Source organism: Molothrus aeneus, chromosome 2 (genome assembly GCF_037042795.1).
Source record: "Molothrus aeneus isolate 106 chromosome 2, BPBGC_Maene_1.0, whole genome shotgun sequence".
NCBI classification, from domain to species: domain Eukaryota; kingdom Metazoa; phylum Chordata; class Aves; order Passeriformes; family Icteridae; genus Molothrus; species Molothrus aeneus.
In genome coordinates, this window is record NC_089647.1 from 108,073,646 (window position 1) to 108,095,444 (window position 21,799).

The window sequence follows — 21,799 nt, forward strand, 5'->3', positions numbered from 1 at the left end:
AACAGAGACTACAGCAGAAGAATCACTGTAAAAGTAACAAATAGCTCAACAGCTGTATGAAAAAATAATAATAGTAAACATAATACACTACATTTTTTCACTGGTGAGAATTATACATTGAATAAGTCCTATTTTCAAATCTGAACAACTGAGAAACTCATTAGACTGATTTAACATGGTATTGAACTTCTCTCAGTATCAATTTTTTTCTTACTTCAGTGAACAAAGCACTTGCAGGTAAGTGATGGGAAAAGAAAACAAACCTGTGTTGTGGAAGACATGAACATTGTGTCTCATTCTTCCATAACAAAAAGAAATAGCATCTTTCTCAATAATAAAACTGAAAGGAATAAAGTTCAGAAGGTATAAGAAGCTTGGTTATGTTCAAAGTCTGGTTCAATACATTCTCTTTCAATACACAGAGAAATAAGGAGAAGGATTAGAGAGAAGAGCTTAAAGCTGCCATAAAATAAATCTACACAGCCTGTTCACAGCACCTGAGTCAGGCAAATCCCCGGGACTGGCAGAGAATGTGGAATGAATGGCTCAAAAGCAGCCCTGTGGAGGAGGATTTGGGCATATTGGTAAAAGAAAGATTACAGATGAGCTGTGATGTCCACTCACAACCCAGGGAGCCAGAGGTGTCCTGGGCTGCATCCAGAGCCCCGTGGGCAGCAGGGCAGGGAGGGGACTCTGCCCCTCTGCTCTGCTCTGGTGACACCCCACCCCACTGCAGAGCTGCCTCCAGCTCTGGGGCTCCCAGCACTGGACAGAAGCTGCTACAGGAGGACACAGAAGTGGTCAGAGGGCTGGAGCACTTCTCCCATGAAGATATCCTGGAGGAGATAAGGCTCCAGGAAGACCTCAGTGAGGTGTTTCCTGGACTTTCCTTTCAGTATTTAAGGCCAGGGCAGAGGGAGCTAGGGGAGGGAAACAAGAACAGCTCATAAGAAAGAGAGAGAGACCAAGCAGCTTCTCCAACAGCCTCTCATTTAGTTTGGGGATTTTTGCTGACAGAGTAAGACAATTTTACCATTCATTGAATGAACAAAAAGGTTATGTTACAGGTGAGGAGGGGTTAATGAGGGCACCTTTCAGTTGCCTGGTTGAGGTGTGAATACTTTCAATTCATTCCTGCTGTGGTTATTCTAACCAGTTCAGATTAAAATCACAGCCTGGATAGGAAGAGAGCTTGAAGATCATCTAATTCCAACCTACTTCCATACTTTTGCACCAGTAAGAGTCTAGTATCTGCTACCTGAATTGTCAGATACCAGTTCCAAGATAACACTACACTGGGCTTGCCATGTTATCAGGTGTGCCAAAAACCCAGATCAAAAGGAAAATCATCTCTGCAGTCAACAGAGAGAGTGTGCATACATCATCATGGCATATGAGCTATCCATGGGTCATAGTGTGCTTTACTCTTCATGCCAGGCTCCAAACAAGCCAATAACTCTGTTTTCCATCCAACAAATGAACAAATGCTCAGGGGAAAAAAAACAGAACAAGACAAAACAAACAAAAAAAAAATAAAAAAAACCAAAACCAAACAACAACAACAACAACAAAAACAAACCCAAAAACAAAAACAAAAAAAAACCACCAACAACTTTCCTATATGTATTTGGAGAAGAATACACTAGCTTATAGCTCCAGATTCTATACATTATCAAGGAGGGGAAAAAAAATTGCCAGACACCATAAGGAAATCTTAAATTCACAGAGCAGCATCTTAATCGATGAACTTTAGGATATTTAACAAGCAAAGATCTTATTGGAGAGAAGGCCTACAACAAACTGCTTAGAAATGCATTGAAAATACTGAAACATTTGAATACAAAATTCACATCTAAGATAATCACCAGTTTTCACACTCTGGAAAAGTTTGTGACCTCAGAACAAAGACTAGGAGAGAAACTAAAACAAGAGCTGCCTAAAATAGGTACTAAGGCTTAGAGTAGCTGGATTTCTTTGATATCAAATAATACCCTGAATTTTAATGACTCCTGATAACATATTTGTACACTGTATTTTCTGAAACAACAGGCATTAATGCTGTACCTCAAATTACAAAGAGACACCATTTTTAGATCCTAATTTTTTCTTTATTTTTCCAGTAAGTAAATACAGGTATTCTGCCTAACATAATTCTTTCCTTAGGACATGAAATAGCTTAGAACAAAAAGTGTAAGAATAAAATTCAGAAAATCGAATTTGTTTGGAATTTCTGACATTATCTCCAGTTTTAAAAAAAGGTGTAATTAATTTAACAGTAAGAAGCTATACACAATGCAGAGCTTGATTTGAAATTCATTCATTAATTTTTTCCATTTTTTGGTTTAGAATACATTTTTTAATGTAAAAATATTTATCAAAGTTCACAGCATGTTTTGCAAATCAATCTGTGCTTTTGCACAGATCCAGATCCAGCCTTATGGACACTACTGCATATGATAATCTGCTTAGTCATGGCCTTAGAACAGGACTATTAGTGAAACACTGGTCTATCTTTACCACTTTCTAGTTTTACAGCAGGAAATTTATGAAGGAAAAGTTAGCTATTAAATGTAACCTTGAACTTTTACAGTCATTTGATACTATTTTTCCTAATGGATATAATTAAAAAATACCAATGTACTTGAAAGCTATGAGTAATTTTGCATTACACAGAATTTCTGGGCCATGTGGTGTGCTTCTCTCCACCTGGTTTTCCTTCTCCCACAGGGAGCAGACCATGCTGGCAGACAGATGCAGACCAAAGATAATAATTGAAGTGTCAAGGGCTTGGAAAAGCACAGAGAAGTGGATAACTTGAAAAAGCCTTGTCCCAGTACACTTAAACCTATGTCAAGTGGATCAAAAAAAAAAAAAAGGTTTTGCCTGCAGTACTGAAGGATATGGGCTACTGTTAGAGTTTGGGGCTTAGACAGGGCTGTGTCCCAGCAAGGCCATAGCAATTCCTCAGGCTCCAGCTCCAGGCTGGGATTGTTCTGACACACTGTCACAGACCCACAGCACAGTGACAGAAGGGCTGGTCTCCTCTCCAGCCTGAATGGCACCACTTTGGGTGCCTGTGACGCTGCCAGAGGGGAAAGCTGGGAGGTAAAAGGGCCACCTGCCAGGCAAAGCTTCCCACAGGGAGGTTTAAAGTGGATGTGACAGATCTGGAGGCACAGGATGAGGATCCAGGAGGAGCCCTGAGCCCAGCTGGTCATGCTGGGATGATGAAGTTGTCATGTGCATGCCTTGGTCCTGCCATCAATTGTGTCACAGACACAAATACCCAAAGGGCAAGCACTGACTCCCTGGCAGTTTAATGCTGACAGAGCACTTAGAGAAATTTGCCTCAATTTGTACACAGCATTTTCTGGATTTACCAAAAGAATAAAAAAGATTGAGGGCAAAATCTCCTAACTGATCAGTCATGAAATGTACACACTGCTTTTTGAACACAAATTTCAGAAGTTTGTTCCATTCAAGAAAAAGACCTTCTGAAAGGAGGCATTTAAGTGGCTTCTGTTATCATAGATGACAGAAACATCTAAACATAGAGCAAATCAGTCCTGATAATTTCTAAAGACCTAAGATGCCCTGAAATCAATTTCTGTAAGAATGAGATCTGGATGTGTGGTGAAAATTACAATATTTAGACTGACTGTCTGGTGATAAATTAAGCTGAAATATGCAAGATTATTAAAAAATCCTTTTCTATATCAGCAATTATTATACACTTTTTAAATTTAGTAGAAAGTGTAGTATAAATTACACTTTAGAAAACTATTTCCAGTTAAAATATGTGTGCATTTTTTCTTAACAATAACATGCTCATTATTTTTCCTGCTTTTAATTTTTTTCTTTCTTTTTTTGTAATTTTTTAAAAAGGAATTCAAAAAACAGTCTGCATTTCATGACATAACTGTGGAACATCCCTATAATTACAATTCAACCTACAGTATTGATGAGGTAGAAGTTTATATTTCCCAACAATCCTCGAATAAGTGTTTCAGGATTTTGAATGTTTACATGAGCTTTAAAAATGACACCCAGCTATGGAAAATATTTTAAATTATTAAATAAAGGATTGTTGAATTATTAAAGAATATCTTTTTTAAATCTGTTCATAAGTTTTTTGCAGTACTCTCCTGGTTTCAGTTGGGTAGAATTGATTCTTTTTTCTTAGTAGCTGGCACAGTGCTCTGTTTTAGAATAGGATGGGAATAATAACACTCTGATATTTTAGTTGCTGCTGAGCAGTGCTTACTCCAAGTCAAGGAATTTCCAGCTTCCCATGCTCTGCAAGGGAGCAGAGCCACAAGAACCTGTGAGGGAGCATGGCCAGGGTGGCTGAGCTGGAGTGGCCAAAGGGACATCACAGAACATCAGGCTCCGCATGAAACCCAGGCAGAGCTGGCCAGGGGGGCCCCCACTGCTCAGGGGCTGCTTGGGCATCTTCTGTGGCATTTCCATGTCCTAAACTGGAATTCTTCGCAACAGGTAGCACACAGCATGCACAAACAGGTAATATTAATAGAAATGGATGATCCAATATACTCTAGTTAGCAATTGTTATCTGGAACTTACCTAAACTTCTGCTCTTGCTTTACTTGCCTGGCTTGATACACCTTCTCTGGGTGGATTAAATGTGTGGATTCCAGCAAGAGTACCCTGGAGCATGATAAGCACAATAATGACTGTATTTTTAACTTGCAGAATGACAATGAAACTCAATTTATTCTAACTTTTAAAGCAGGCTCAATAAAGAAGCTTATTCTTTTCAATTAAAGATACTTTAAAGGTACTTGTTGTGGTTTAACCCCAGTGTTTCTGTAAAAGATCCTCTCCCTTGATATCAAACTAGCATTTCCTAGTGTTATTTGCAAGTAAATAATATACCCCCTGATGAAACACTAGATTGTTCTAAACACTGTAAGCCTGATACAAAGAATTTTAACTTTAGATTACTGATTCAAGTGTTGCCCAAATTGATAATGACTTAATGAAATTGTCAAGTAGCTTTTGAATTATATAAAACTAAATTACTTCATCACTTCATTGATAATTTCAAAGGGAGTTATCCAAATCATAAGACTAATTCAGCCTCACTGACCACCTCAAGAACTTAGAAATAAAAGAGAGGAGCTAATTAAAGTCATATGATTCCTACACACTTGGAGCAGTGGAAACAGTCCTGCTACAGGATTGTTATTGTTAGTGTTATTACTACTTTTTGTATACACCAATCCTATTCTATGGAGGAAAGAAAAATTTAATTTGCAGTTTCTGCAACATGTATATTCATGTTGCATAAAAAAAAGTTAAAAATATTGTGAAAGATGGTTCTTCCAAATAAATGAATGAGATGAACCAATGCTTAGTTCTAAAGACTAAAGACAAAATATGGAGTCTGATCACATAAATAGATTTTCAATGGGTACAACAATCTATTTCCTTTGTACTAAGGAAAGCAACATTTATAGATCTGCAGTTGTTGCAGCTATGATGAATACAAATTAAAAATTAGACTAACTGATAATGATGCAAGCCCCAAGGCAAAAAGCATTTTTTCTTTTGCATGCTTAATAACTTAAACAGCAGAATAAAGCAGATTGGGGAAAAATAACCAACTACTAATTAACATGGCTTGTTTCTCTTTGTAATTCTGCTGGACCTCAGCCAAACACAAAAATACAAGCAAGGTTCATGAACTCTGCTTGATTAAAGCTCCAGCTTTACTGCTTACACTGAGACAGATTTCAATTAAGACTTATTTATCTTCTTTATTCATTATGAAAGCTTCCACTTCATAGTGCTTGTAACAATTTTGGAAATGTAAATCCCTATCATTTAACCTCCAGGTTTTACATTTTTAATAAGAAGAAAATAATTATGGAAAAGAGTGGATAAAACAGGATGATCATTAAAGAATTGTCTTTATATCACTGTCTACCTGAATATGCCATCAATTTTGAAGGGATTAGTGACATGTATGTTAAATTTCTTCAGCTCATAACATGGGGATCTGCATCTTATTATACCCTAAAAGAGAACAAAAACCATAAGACCAATAATCAAGTTATCATTGTTTTTTCCTTCTTATTTTCACATGTCCACTATTTTTTCTCTTGCCCCAACCTTCTCTTGCCCTAACACATTTAGGGGGGCTAAAAAAATGAGAGAATCACATAAACACCATCTACGTTCAGAAGTCTTTCCAGATGTGCTTGATGCATGTGGATTACAAACACAGGCCTACCTGCCCTGACTGGGGACATACCTGACAGAGTCTCTGTGGTTAAAAAACACAAATAAATTCAGAAACATACAAAAAAATCTTGTGGTCCCTCTACACATGACATCAGAAATCACTAGGCTGAAGCACATCAACACCCCCACAGCAGAATTTCCAAAAACTGAAAAGGGCTGAAAGGGCTCCAGATTTATTTTTAGAGCAATCAGTGCAAATTGTTACAGTTTATTCAGGATCCAAATGTGATTTATGTCCTTAAGAATCTTGCATATTCTTCTGGGTTTTTTGCTGCATGTACATAGTCTAACATTGGAAGTCTGAAAATTCATAGGTCAAAGGCAAATGCTGATGGTTACTCACATTTTCATTCTTATCTCAGTCCCCTTTTGTTTGATAGAATGTGCAGAATACCAATATTTTTTGTGACAATATTAATCATAGTCATATAAACTTACAAGAGGCTCAATACTCTTAACTTCAGCTTTCAGAGAGAATACCATTGTGGCACCATCTATTCCATCAACTTTATTTGAGATCAGAAGCAACACTGCCTCAGCAGGGTGCAGGAAACGAATTGTGAATTCCACATTTACAAAGCCTTGTCTCCTATGGAAAAAAAAGCACAAAACAAGGGCTCAGAAATTACTCAGAAATGTAATTTCAGGAGCACATTTCAGAGTCTCTGTAAGGGAAGGGTCCTAAAAAAGAAACCAATTTGTTTCCTCTGAAATACTTTGTTGTAGTATAATCTTCTGCCTAAGGATATCCTAAAACATTCAATAAAACAACTATCTCAATAAAGAACAATACTGAATCCTTGTTGCTTTTTACATCAGCACATATCTTAATTTTTCTTCATACACACACACACACACACACACACACAAACACACAAAGGCAGTTCTCTTTCATTAGAGTATCACTTAAGTTAACAACTGATCCAATTTATGATCCTCTATCTGAATAGGTTTTTCTGAGTTAAGCAGTCAGACAGCCTGCTATGCATTTTGCTGGGCAAATCTAAATAGTCTTAATCAAATTATCAATGAAGAGTGAGAAAGAAATTTTTGTTAAAAAACCCTTCAGAATAATTAGTAAAGCTGAGCAACTAAGAGGGAGAAAAAACAAAGTTCTCTTGTACAAGCAACAGCTTCTCTCTAATGAGAAAACTGGAGAAGACCACACAGAACGAGAGTTTAGACTAGGCACACATTTAGACTTTATCTGCATCAGCCCTTCAATGAAGCAAGAATAAGAAAACTTCAGTGCCTGAAGCTCTCACTTTGAAGCTCTCCAAATGTCTCTCTGATTTTGAGATTAGTCTTAAGAAGGCAGTAAGTCTGCAATTGTCAATCTGAATATCGATGATGTAATCCTGGAAGTTCTGTAAACATGGCTCTTACAGCTTTCAAGTTCCTACAGCAGAGCCCCCAGACAATTCCATTTATGACACTGAAGAGTTGTCCAGTTCCCCAGAGTCTGAGGCTCCTAGGTCACCTCATCATTCAAATTGCTGTGATAAAAGATGCTGTGGTGCAGGCACCCAGAGGAATAAACTGCCTGAGACATGCACTCCCAAAGCCACTTTAAGGATCAGGTCTTAAGAAGTCTGCTCTGGTCACAAATAAGACAGACAGGCAGTGTACAGCACTTTCTGCCCGATCTTTGCCCTCTGACTCTTGCAACAGCTGAGAATTTGGATTTGAATTGTTGCCTTCTGTGGCAAAACCACAAAGTTGCTTCATTTTTATCTCTATTAATCCGTGTTGTGGTCAATGTAAAGTGAAGGCAAATTCATCTCATGGAATTGTTCCATAACCTTGGGGGTTTATGTTATTCCTGTTGGGAACTGCCAGTCTGCACATCACAGTGCAGTGCCCTGGAGAGTGGGAATCTCAGATCAAGAATTAATGATACCATATGCAACATAAGACACTCAACTACACTGAGAATGTTATTCACATTACTATAATTTCCAAACCCACCCACAACATGATGATCTAACATAAAGAACCTGCAAGACTCCCATAGTCTTGTCAATTCTTGGAGTTTTTTAAACACTTGCACCAGAATATTAAGAAAGCTAATAATTTCAAGAACCTATTTTTAATTTAATGATCATGACATTATAATAAACTCTGCAGAGGTTACTGTGCATTACTGACATTTCCACGGGATTTTATTTCTATGCAATTTTTCAAATATTTTTTTCTATATACAATGCCAAGCAGCTCAACAACAAGGTCTTGCACATTTTTTTTCTGTTTTTATTTTGCTTTGTAGTTTGTTCTGGGTGTTTAATTTTAAAGGTGAAGTGAAAAACAGCCATGGTATTGACCTTTCATAGAAACACATGGTATTTTCAAGGATTACATTTATATGATAACTCATATTTGAAGTAATTGCAAAGAAAATGGAATCAAATCAGCCTCACATCTTGCTGAAAACATAGCATTATTTGTGGTTCCCTTTGCATATATTTATAATAGGCATGTAATTTAATACTGACATATTGATGGTCCTTAAAGAGCACTGTATTTATGTTGAGTCTTCTTTAATTTGACCATCTATATTTGAATTTTTTTTCTCCTTTGTGGTTTGTCTTCATACAAATCTTGACGTTTATTTTTCCTTTTTACAATCTCTAATCCATTTTATCTGTAAATGGATATCTTGCAGATAAACTCAAAAGCTCTTAACTGACAGCCAGAGTCACCATTACGTCCCTCTTGTCTTCACTAGTTAAACGGTGACATTCCTGTATTGATTCATAAAGCTGCACAGCACAGAAAGAGCAAAATGTACTTAGCGAAAAAAACACTTGGTGAAATGAGATGGTGATATACCATGAGTATTTCTGCTAGCAGAAATTATAATCTAATGCTTTTCCAAAATTAAATCTCTCAAACCCCTAGATGCCTCTCAGACAGGTAAGATGAACAAGTAACTACATCACATCCATCTTGGTGGGGAGGAAGGATGGGGGCACAAAGATGCAGTGTAATACTGCTCAAACCTGTGTCATGGTCTCTTTAATTCCCAGTCATGCTTAAATTAAGAGCCAAAATCTGCAACTTCAGAAGAAAAGAAATCTACCTGCTCATGCTTCTACAATGCATTGATGTACAAAATGTGAATGAAGTTTTGATACAGAGGAAAAAATATATATATTGGAGACAGAAGATTCTTGTAATGATCTGAAGGCTTATATATTGCTCTCAAAGCTCTACTGAGCTCAACTGCAAGAGTCCCACTGAAATATTACTCTAGATTTGTTCCAGGTTAAGGAGAAAAACCTGACCCTTACACGGGCTAATTTTGCCCTGCTTGTAGTTGAACACATTTCTAGTGTTCCACCACTCCTAAATTAGGAAGTTTCTATTTCTGTAATGCTACCAAAAATAACAGAAACATTTCATTCCTTACCCAGCAGGAATGGTAACAGTGTTTCCTTTAGGTAAAGAGAAATCATGAGCATCTCTTCCCACAAGAATCACGTTGTAGGCCAAAGTGTAATTGCTCGGGTTCTTCAGGAGCACCTACCACAACAAAAGCAGCAAGATCAGCCTATTTTTACTCATTTTACGCTATAAAAGGTGTGTTCTGCAGGTAAATTTCAAAATACAAACCAAGGATATCACAAAATAAAAAAGTACTTGTAATAACTGGGTAGATAATTTTCTTTCCAAAGGAGTGTAGATTTCCCATGGACTATCCAAACTTCATTTTTGAGAGCACAGTGTACACTGCACTCCTATGCCTGTGAATCTCTCATTGCTCTCTTTCATCTCAGATTTGTCAAATTTGTAGATATTTTCATGTGCTTTCAAGCATAGAGAAAAAACAGAAGTGAAATCCCAATACTGAAGAGAATAAAACCAGAAAATGCACACTTCCATCTTCTGCATTTACAAGCCAAATGACAAGAAACCTATTAATTCTTTGTTATACATAACATAAACACATATATACAAACAGTGTTCTAACTGCATTACTATGAATCTCAATTCAATGGTATCAATACCTGCTTCACAATAGTTGCATGGAGAGCACCTGAAAATTCTATAGTGTTCTTGGGTAAGTAGTGAGGGAGAATGTCATACAGGTGGACACACAAAATAAGCATCATGACAGGATTTGGATCACAGATATCAATGGCCTAATATTGAAAACAAAAAAAAATAACCAGATGTTCAGTTAAAATTTTGCCTGTATAGTCTAAACATAGGAAGAAGAAGAAAAAGAAATTTTAAGTTAATTCTTATTATACAAATATTTTTAATCTAACCTATAATAAATGGATTGTTCTCATAGCTAATATGAATATGAATCTTGTCGCCACACAAAAAAACCTCTAATTAATGAAAACCTGACATGCTCTGGTGATAAACCTAGGGTAAAAACTAAACTCAACTTTTTTTTCCAAAAGTTCAGCAGAAACAAATGCTAATTTTATTAAATGCAGCATAACAGAAAAAGCGTGGAAATTTTACTGTCTGCAAAAACATACATATTTACTATATTAAAAAAATTAAAATATTTTAGTTTATGTAAAATACCATCTCAAATCCTCCTACATATAGTAGGAGCTTACAAAGATAATTTCACCTTCCAAATAAAAACAATATAGTTGTTTCTATTGCAGATACTTTTATACTTTTGCAAACTGATTTATAAAAGGTAGAAATTATTCTGGCAGGTTAAATATTTGATTTACAGAAATTAGTTTGAGTGGCAGCATCAAAACATGTCAAACTTTAGTCCTCAGCAATTGGGTAAGTCACTGAGGAGAATGGTAAAATTATTTGCCACAGAGTATGAAAAAAGAGAAAAAAAACCATACTTTACTCTTCTGGACTGTCTTTAGTGTTGCAAGAGAGAGGTATAGACATATTTATCATCTTAACTGAGTTAATTTTTATTTTCAAGTTAAAGTTTATTCAAGGTTTTCAAGGTAAAGGTCTCTTGCCCTGTGTCCAGCCAAGCAGCTCATCCTATCCCGTTCTCACACAGCTCCTCCTCTAACCTTCCAAGAGAGTGAGTACATAACTGGGCACTGATCTGAAGTTCCCCTGCAGCTCTCTAAGGCTTGCTAGATAATGTTTGTCTTTGTAATTCTTAAAATTAATTTTCTACACTCTTCATGCACTGATGTAATCATACATCTCATCCCATATTTCTATTTAATTCCATCACCACTCGTTGAAGATTCAAACTTTAGGATGCATTCACTATGCAAAGTAAAAAAGCTTCTTCTATGCCAAAAGCCTTAAACCTGAATTCTGAAAAGTATTCTGAATTTTCCATTCATTTATCTCAGTAATGGCTATTGAATGTTAACCATTATTCCAATATGGTTGTGGTTTTACGCTCCCACTTTTCACCCCTCCTGCATTTTCATTTAAGATAGAAAAGATGCCAGAATAGATTATCTGTTGAAGACTTTCTCCTGCCACCTACTTCCTTCTACCCATTTCCACTTAGATCAGAATTTATTCCCTCAGATACAATTCTATCCTATGAGGAATTCATAAAACTCCATTTGTGCCATTTATCTACTTTTTCTAAGAGCTAAATTTACAAGAAAAAGTATTTCTTAACAAGATTAATCAGAAAATTCACAGTCAGTAAATATTATTTGCTTTAAAAATAGATGTTAGCAAACAATAGCAATAATTATAAATTAATAACAGTATTAAATAATCAATTCTGACACAAATTTCCTTTACTGGCTATTCCCAGTCACTGCACCTTCTATCCTAAACTCTTTGTCACACACATTCCCTCCATGTTGCTGCTATCCACCATCTTATCTTCTAATAATTTTAGGCTTTCAGCTGAATCTTGTTCAAATCAAAGCATTTTAAAACATAAAAATATCAAACACAAATTAAAAATACATAGAAAGCCACCACTAATACTCTAGGGTTGAATTGTAAGTCATGATTAGAGAGTGGAAACCATTTCCTGCCCAAAGTACTCCATCTTAAATCTACACCTTAATCCTTAAAAGGATTTCAAAGCCTTGAACTCCATTGAAAGTGTCATTTAAACCTGAAGCTGAAGACCAGCAGACAGATGAACTTCTTAATCATTACAGATTCTTAGATTTTTTGATTGAAAATACCAGCTTTTCCAGACTTAAGACATCTCAGCTTGTGCTGTTAATTAATGCAAATGTCCTGAGAGTTCAAAAGCAGAGTGACTGCCTGAGCCAAGAACTTTGCCAATGCTATTGGAACATTTTAGCCTGCTAAATTTTAGACAATATTATCAGAAAATTCCCAAATTAAGAGATTTCAGCAAAAGGATTCATGTATTTGCAACTTTTATTGCTGCAAAACAAGATAGTTCAGGAGTTTCTACAGTAGCCTTAGAAAAGTATATATGAATTACAATAAATCTATGCAAAATATATCCTTTGAACTAAAATACAGACCTTGAAGATCCAAGATCTGTTCTTTTTTCTGGTACTGTGTACCTTTGTTTAAATTTTTAGTCTGTACAGAAGTGGATTGTCCCATTTATTGTAGACAATTTAGTCTTAAAACAGTTACATTAGTGAGAATATCCTAGAATTCTGCTTCCACATCTGAAGTGTTCAACACTTTTTCATACTGGCATCAAGCCTCTGCCTTCATGTGCTGAACTGCCTGTTTTTCTTGATAAAAGCTGAGGCAGAATATAGCTTTGTTTTGAGGGTTATATCAACATTACTTTTTTGCTTCCTGCCAGTCCACAAGTATGGGAAGCAGTACATTTTATTTGTTTAGCCTCTTACAGCAAAGTCCTTTCTAACAGAGTGATCTGTATCAGGAAACAACAGCAAGTCAGCAGCTGATACAAATGGAAATATCAGGGTTAATTTTTCCCTGTAATCATAACATAACCAAATAGAAAGGGGGAAAAAGTTATAATTGAGCATCCTTTTATACTACTTTGTTCACACAAATAAGTTCTACCTCTGATTCCTAATGCCATCAATTCCTTTGGAAAGTCTTCTCCTACACTTTAAAATACTGTGTCTATTCTACTGCACCTTCTGCTCTTCCAGCCAGACCAATGTGCTGCCAGAGATGCAAATAACTCACAAAGGGACAGTTAAAGAAATGCAGACTGGGAGCAGGAGAAAACTGGGCTTGGGGACAACAAAAAGAACAAAGGAACGATATTGAACCTATGTAAGGTCACCATATGTAGAAAATTTGGAGCCATAGGTCAATAAAACCATGGAGATGTAAAGCATGTTTACTAAACATATAAAAGAGATCCCAAGCAGATCCTTGATTGAAGAAATTATCAACAATTATCAAAATTGTATTCCTCCCCTAGAACAGGTCACCAGAAGCTGCTGGTTTCAATTGAGTGCTACTCCCACCAGCATCCAAAGCTGCTGACTTCTGCATCAGACCTGGGACAGAACTCTCACGGGCCTTCATGGTTAGATGCATGTGACTGTCACTAGAAATTCATATGCTCTTTTTCACCATTTATTTTTATGGTAAGTGCATGATGTTTGTTCTTAAACATATTTTTCTAAATTGCCTTCCAACAGCAATAATGAATTCCATTTGAGTTTTCACTGTGTGATTTAGGATGCTAAAATCTGAACTGAATTAATTTATGTTCAGCTAGTTGTGCATGCATGATTCTACAAAGCAAGGAATTATGGAAATTACTTCTAAGTAAGTCTATTAATATGAAGCAGTATTTTGGTTTCCATCATATAGTAACACATCCTGAAACAAAACTGTTTCACTACAATCTCACCTTAACTGGATGTCCAACACTACTATACAAAAATCAAAATAAAAATATTTATTTTTATATATATATACACACAAGAAGTGCTAGTATAAAATCACCTACCTTTATGTCCAAATCCATATTGATAGTATGCAGAGCCTTCACAAATATCAAGGCATTGTGTAGAAACTGTTCATGAGTTCTTGGATTAGTATACATCTTTATGAAGTGAGTGGGAATCTAGACAAGACCGAGAAATCAAACTCAACCTTCCACTAGGCAAAATTACTGATTTTGTATTTCTGCTCATTCAGCAATCAATAAGCTCTAAATTTTTAACTGAAATTCACTGATAAGAATAAACCCAGTTAAAAAAAAAAAAAAAACAAAAACTGAAATAATCCCCCATGACTTGCTAAATGTTGGGGTGGTTTGTTTTTTTTTTTCTTTTTAAAGATCCCATTAGGCCAAGAGTTGCTGTTGGGGAAAGTTCCCTGTCCAAGCACCCAGGAGCCACTGGCAGCCACCTGAGCTGGGGCTGAAGAGCCCTTGCAGTGGGAGGCTGCAGCAAGTGATGGATGCTCTGCTTGACAGCCCACCCTGACACTCTCAGACAGGGTTTCCTTACTGTCTGGACCCCAGGTTTCCCACAGCAGAGTCTCAGCCATCTGGAACCTTAAGTTTAGTCTTGGTGCAAAAACAGAAGAACACCTTGAGCTGGTGCTTCTGAGGAGGGATCCCGCACCAAGGACACCCTGGGCTTTTCCACACCTCAGCCTGAGTGTGTCCAAGTCTGGGGTGTTCCTGCTGGATCCCCAGCTCCTGCCATGTCCCTTTGGTCACCTGGCTGTGCCCCAGGTCCCCAGACCTTCCTTAGGCAAAGGGTCAGTGCCGGGTCTCTCTCCTTGGGGTCCCAGCACCCAGAGCTCCACCTGCAGCTCCCACCACATCCACACCCCAGTGCCAGCCCTCAATGCACTCCTCAGCATTGCAAAAACAAACACACTGACATTAATAAATTGGATAAAACTTGCACAATATTAAAAAATCTTCTTACCAAATATGGACAATAACCTGCCATCTGTGCTGCCAGTACCAGACCATCCAGAAGATCTTGGTCAAAATTCACTATCCATCTCATGGGTGGTATTCCACCTGATTAAAAGACAAAGCAAGATTGATTCATGAGACTTTCTTCACCCCAAGATGTCTATTTTGTTCTGGATAGATATGGTAACTATTTGAAATCACTGAATAGAGGAAATAACATAAGAAGGAAGCATCCATTCACATGCAGAATTTCACTGGCATACTTCTATTTCAGAGCTGTTGCTTGAGAACTTGAAAAAATCTCACCTAGACTATTTGCAACTGTTATTCACTCTGCTGCAGCATGTAAGAGTATTTATCACAGCAGAATGGAAAACCAATAACCTAAACTTAACTTCACAGATTAGGAGCCTAAACGTGTAACATTTCTATTACTATAGGCCTAACATTAATAGTTCTACTGAACCTCATGAAAGTATGCAGAAATCCTTGAAAGTTGAAATGCTTAAGACACAAAAAGGAAAGGTTATTGATTTTCTTTAAGGTCATATTGAATTATTTGGCATAAATTAAATATAAATGAGAGCTAATAGCTCAATTGTTACAACACAAATCACCACTTCTACAAATGTTGTAAACCCCAATGCCTCAGAAGGGTAGATTTTTTTAATATTTCTAATGTTTTTTATTAAAATAAAACTAATTATTAAGATATTAAATGTAGTTTATTTATAATTGCTTATTTGAAGCATCCATATCTTAAAATATTTAACACAGCATGTACACACCTTTACTGTCTCAGGTCCAAGCTCCCAAATTTAGGTAACACTTTGGATTTCAGCCAATGGCAAGGTTTTCAGATAGACTGGGATCAAGCCTTCTCATTTGGGACAAATTATATAGGTTTCATTTTACTATTACACCCAAATTAGTTCAACCCACAATAAACCCCTGTACCAGATCCTAAGCAAAATCTGTCATTATGCAGAAAAAGAGCAGATATTTATAGACTACAGTTGAGGTATCATCAAAAAACTTAAATATCTGTCACTTCACATCAAATTGCAGATGCTTCAGCATACTAATACAGCTTCAGTAAGAAAAAACAGGAGCAGATGCTGCACAAACTTAAAAACTAAGACTTAAAATCCATCTGAGCTTGACTCTGTGACATCTGTAATGACTTTAGTTTGCCACTGTTTCAGTGTGGTGATGTTTAGGCTTGGCACAAAATCCCTTATTTTTTTTCTATTCATGCTGTGAATCAATTTTAGTAATATTATTCTAAATATTCATTAAATATATTTTCAAAAACAACTAACAGTATTTAAAAAAGTATTTGCATGATTGTTTCATTTTCTTTAAGTTTTCAAAACAAAATTAAGACTTGCAATAATCTCACTGCATCAAAAACTATTTTTTCCTTATTTTTCACCTAAAAGAACTTTTTCAAGCAGAAAACTCAACTTTCTAGTCTTGAAAACTCCGTATTGGAAGGTACCAAAGATGGAGGATATATAACTGACTGGATATATAACATCTTCCTGTTAATTTTGACAGGAAGAGGTTATAGTGATATAGGCCTCAATATCTAAATTGTAACAGTATTAATTTTAACTCAAGTCAAACATCCATTTTACAAGTATCTATGTAAGAGACATTTGGTTCATTCCATCTTCTCGGTAACCTGCTTGCAGTTATTTAAAAAATATTTAATGTAGTCACTGCAAAAACAAATACTTTAAAAATAGCAAGGTCCATTTTTGAAAGCATACTTTCTTCCTAAAAAGTTAGTCTTTCTAGCATAAATTCATCACTTTATTGATCATAGTGGGGACCTATAAAAATCAATAAACTGTCTTCTTCTTATATTAATAGAGTTCAGACTCACTCTCAGCACACAATATCAGCATTTTTTAAAAAATCAATATTTTCAAATTTTTCTTTTTAACTTTTTAAGATTAACTATTTCTGCTTTAGTAAGTCCAATATTGAATTATTCTTCTGGTTAGTAATCTAGATTGATTTGCTGAGTGTGATTATGGAAACCCATTAAACTTACGCTTTGATCAAAAAAAGCAACTTAATTTTTTATCCTACTTTATATTTTACTTTAAATATACTATTTGCTGGTTTTAGTCTTCTGGTAGGAATATTACTTGAGCACACTTAAGCAGAATCACAGAATGGTTTGTGTTGGAGGGGACATTAAAGATCGTCAAGCTCCAAATCCCTGCCATGGCCAGGGACACCACAAACAGCACTTTTGTACTTTGTTGTGTTCTCACTAATCCTTACTTTCATGCTGGTAGAATTGTCTGTGTGCCAACAAAGTAGCTGGGGAACAAAGCTGGCTTAAAAAGAAAGAGCAAAAAATTCATTTACTGTTTAATCTGGATCGCCCCATCCAGTATTGCCATGCAGCCACATAAATGTGCCAGTGGAAATGAAACATGGTGGGACTATTTTCTAAAACAGCATTTATTGAACTATAGCTTTATAGTTGTGTTAATGGGTGCATAAAGGAAAAAAACATTAAGTAGAATATTTTCCCATCTTAGCTAATTAAATACTTCTATAAGCATTTTTGTTGTTTTTCAGTTAATCCTTCTACTATCAATCAACCTACTTAACTCAAAGGCTTGTGAATAAATTAGTCAGAAAACATAATGTATTTTTCCTAATTACATCAAATCTAGCAGAACATCTGCCAGCTAACCACTCTACAGTAATTAAGTTTTTAAATAGAATTAGTCAATTTTAGTAGAAATAAACAATAGAAATCGGAATTATTACTCAGGATACCTCTAAGCATGTAAATATACTGAATTTCATTTGTACTGGCATTTCTTGCAAAAAAAAAAAATCAAGTGAAACTTTAGGATAAAGATTATCATCCAATGTAATTATTAAAACCAGGACAAAAATAGTTTCAAAGATAAATGGTAACAGGTAGCAAACAAATCTGTTTGACTGGGAGCAGGGGGAGAGAAAATTGTCCAAACTTTTACTCCTGAATTGAGACAGATTCCTGCTACTAGCTAGCTGCATCCCAAAAGGGCTGGCTGCAAGTTTTGATAACAGCAAGACTGAAATGGCACATTCTAAATCTCCCAGTAATGAACAGGAGTGAGACAGAAGCCCCAGTTAGGCAGGTAATGAACTGTGCTCTGCATATAGACTAATGAGATTGGGAAAACTGGAGTTGTGAAAAGAAGAGGCAAAAAAGAAACATTTCCAAAAACAATTCATGGTCTTGATGAGACAACAGGGGGCTGACTGGAAAGAAGGTGAAAAAAATTCATAATTGGAGGAAAGATTTTGGAAGTGGGAAAGGTTCTGAAGAACAGAGAGGTGCATAGAGACAAATGCCAGTGGATGTCCAGGGACTTTGGATGGACATGGGATTCTCTGAGCAGCAGCACAGCTGGAATTGACTTTTCCCTGATATTCCAGTGGCCTCCCTGACACTGAGGGAATGTGAACAGAGAAAACAGATTCTGTTTTCTGTGAAATTATCAAACAGGGCAAGAGCTGGTTCTGCAACAAACCCAGGATCCTGACCCACCACAGGGTGTTTTGTACTCAGTCTCGCCCACAATAAGAGGTGAAAATACTTGGTAAAAGAAAATAACCAAGCAGGGTTAGCTTGGAGTGGATGTGCAGCCAAACACTTGTTATGGTTATAGAAACCTAAAACTATACTGCAAAAGGCCTCTGCAAGGGATCTGAAATGAGAGTGGCTCTGTTTGACTTGTTGATTCCACTCAGCACTTAAGGAAGTAGCATGTAGTCAACTCAGTGATTTGGGACCAAACTCTTGAATGCATTTACTTTTAGTAGGTTTGTTGTTTGTTTGTTTGGTTGGTTTTTTTAATATGTACTGGTATCATGTTGCATGCATGTAGCAACCAAGCATTTCAGCATTGTCTCCATCTTTGTTGTGACAGGTTAAGCCAAGTCCTGAAGACACACTGCTTGCTTCATGCATGAGGCATTTCTATATAGAAGCAGCAGAGTTTTGCCATGGCACTAATTGCTCACCACGTTTTAAAATTTCTTTCAAGTGAGTCCAGATTCACTGAGTTTTTTAAAACTTGATGTTCTTACCCTGATGAATCAATAGAAAGTCTACAAGTTTTAGCATTTTTTTTTTGCCCATATTCTATTTTGCACCAAAGAAAACCCCCACCAAAAATATACAAACAAATTTTAAAAAACCCAAAAAAAACCAAAACAAAATACCCCACACCCACCAAAATTAAATATTTATTATATTTGAAGCCTCAATATTTTTTGTGGGATCTGAAAACTATTTTCCATACTGAGATAATCAAGGGAATACCTACAGCAATTCTACACAAAAATAACAAACCACTTATTTGTTGTCAGACTACCAAGCAGCTGTTACCATAAACTCCTCTAGGTAATTTTTTTTTTATTTCTTTGATATGTAAATGATACAACAGACCAAGGAAAAATACTACACATTTTAACTCCAGTAATATTTTGGTTACATTCTTTGTCATAGAAAAGCAATGAAAATGTATTCTAGGAAAAAGGTCCATAAAGTGAAGCACAAACCTCACTGAAAACAGTAACCCTAACTGCTATCAGCTGTCCACTGTTGTACTTTGTGTACTTTCCAATATTTTCATATGCAATTTTTAAAAATTGCACAAAATTACCTTACTCCCATCTGGAGATAATATAAAATAGATTAAAGAATTGGCTTTGGGAAGAAAAATTGTTTGCAAGTATTCATGAGGAAAGGACTATAATTTAAGCTCATGAACAACTGGAGTAATGATCTGAAACAAATGGTATGAAATCCAATAATGGTACTTCCAGCAGACTACAATTAATTAAGAATAATTCATTATGCAAGTTCTAGATGGAAAATTGGATAGAGAGAACTTCTGCAGAAAAGAATCTGGAGAAAAACAGTGAATCCAATAGTGTGGCAGGAAAAGCAAATACTGTGCTGGCATGCATTTACAGGAGACCTGCATCTTAGGCACACAGACTGATCTTTTCATTTGTGTTTGTTTCCAGTAAAGTCTCACCTGGTACAGAAACCACCAATGGCACCACACTTCAGGAGAAGGAGCAATTAAAGGGGTTTACAACAAAAAACCTTGAGCTGAGTACACTGAAAGACTGAAAGAATGGAAATGTTTTGCCAGGAAGGTGGAGCGAGAGAAACCAGAGAAGATAATAATCTGCATATATGTACAAAGTTACTAAAAAACACATTATATTTTAAAAGAGAAAAGGATGGACTTAACCCCAAAATTTCCCATGCTAGAGTTCATGTTAGACAAAAGGAAGCTCTTTCAAATGGAAATGGGTGGGAAATCCTGGCAGATGTTTCCTTAAGTGGATTGTGGAATCTCCTTTTTCTGGGATTTTTATAACAGCAAATACCTGTTTAGTACACTAAAGGTATATTCAGATTAGTCTTTCTACATGAGAATAAAGCAGATTATTTCTGGTCTCATTCTCCATTTCTGGGATTTACTGTGGGTTCTTTTTAAGTTTCACTTTTTTTAACTGATCCATCATCTGGATAAGCAGATATATGATGTGTTGGAATTATCTGGATAAAAAGAACAACCTGTGTCACCCCTGTGACACTGCACAGTGTAAAAACTGGTCTTATACCAAGAATTAAAATATTTAAAGGATCAAATTTCTGTTGAATCTACTAAGTTTCAAAACTATTTTATGTGAAAAAAGTAAGAACCACAATAAATCTTTAAAGTACTGTATTTCTTGTGAAGGTTATTCTGCTGTTTTCACAAATAATAAAAAATTGAAATTCTTGACATAACTTGAAAAATCCTTATATCTAAGGAGGAAAAAGAAATACCAATGATAAATCTTCACTTACATAGCCACAAGCAAAATTTTCAAATTCTGAGTTACTGAAAAACAGAGGAAAAATACACATAGTTAAGCTACTATTATATATGAATTTTCAAATAAACCAAATAAATTCTCACGAAAATCTTGAAACTGATGGCCTTTTGTGATTAAAGGCATGAAACAGGGCTTTATAAGAAAGGAATAAATTAGACTATTTTACTAAGAGTAGCAATGGAATGGTGCTATGACAGCAGTCTGTATAAGTAGGCAGGACACCAAGAGTAGGAACTAGACATTGTTAAATAGTTTAGAAGAATACACAAATTTGTCAGCAAAAGAAGAACCAAGTCACAGTATTAAGCAGCAAACCCAAAACAAAGTATTTTACACAGAATAGAGATTTTATATTTACTTACTGCTTCAGAATACTGTGATAATACAAGTCTGCACAGGCTGAAAATACAATTAAATTCACAGAATGGAAATCTAGTACAGCATCACACAACTGCCACCTCCACCTGAAGGAGTCCTGAATTTCAAAGCAGGAAGACTCAGAGTATGCATAAAGAATTTCTGTACATTTGCAGTGTTACTCATCTCTAAGCAACTTCTTTTGAAGGTAGAATACTGAGCTACATTGACCTTTAATATATCACAGTACCTCCTTTCAATGCAAACTAGTGCAATAATAATGGTTCACATTATTATACAGCAAATTCTTACTCTGGAATCTGAAAATCTCTGGAGGTGGAACTAATCTATAGCTATAATAATACCTATAGTCCTGTTTCAGTAGCTTAAACCTGGCACTGAATAATACAAACATTTACAGAAGAAATATGTAGCAATAACCTTTCCTGAACATGCCAAGATTGGAACCAGAAC

At 35.9% G+C, this 21,799-nt stretch overlaps 1 protein-coding gene across 1 annotated transcript in view; it reads right to left on the bottom strand.

Moving 5' to 3' along the window:
• CFAP47 (cilia and flagella associated protein 47) overlaps nt 1–21,799 on the bottom strand; it is a 261,050-nt gene that overhangs the window by 169,471 nt on the left and 69,780 nt on the right. Inside the window, exons 34-40 of the mRNA XM_066545467.1 lie at nt 15,054–15,151; nt 14,120–14,236; nt 10,275–10,409; nt 9,677–9,789; nt 6,706–6,856; nt 5,951–6,039; nt 4,585–4,668 (exon numbers count right to left, since the gene is read on the bottom strand). Coding sequence (XP_066401564.1) covers nt 4,585–4,668; nt 5,951–6,039; nt 6,706–6,856; nt 9,677–9,789; nt 10,275–10,409; nt 14,120–14,236; nt 15,054–15,151 — 787 coding nt within the window. The remainder of the gene's footprint in view (nt 1–4,584; nt 4,669–5,950; nt 6,040–6,705; nt 6,857–9,676; nt 9,790–10,274; nt 10,410–14,119; nt 14,237–15,053; nt 15,152–21,799) is intronic.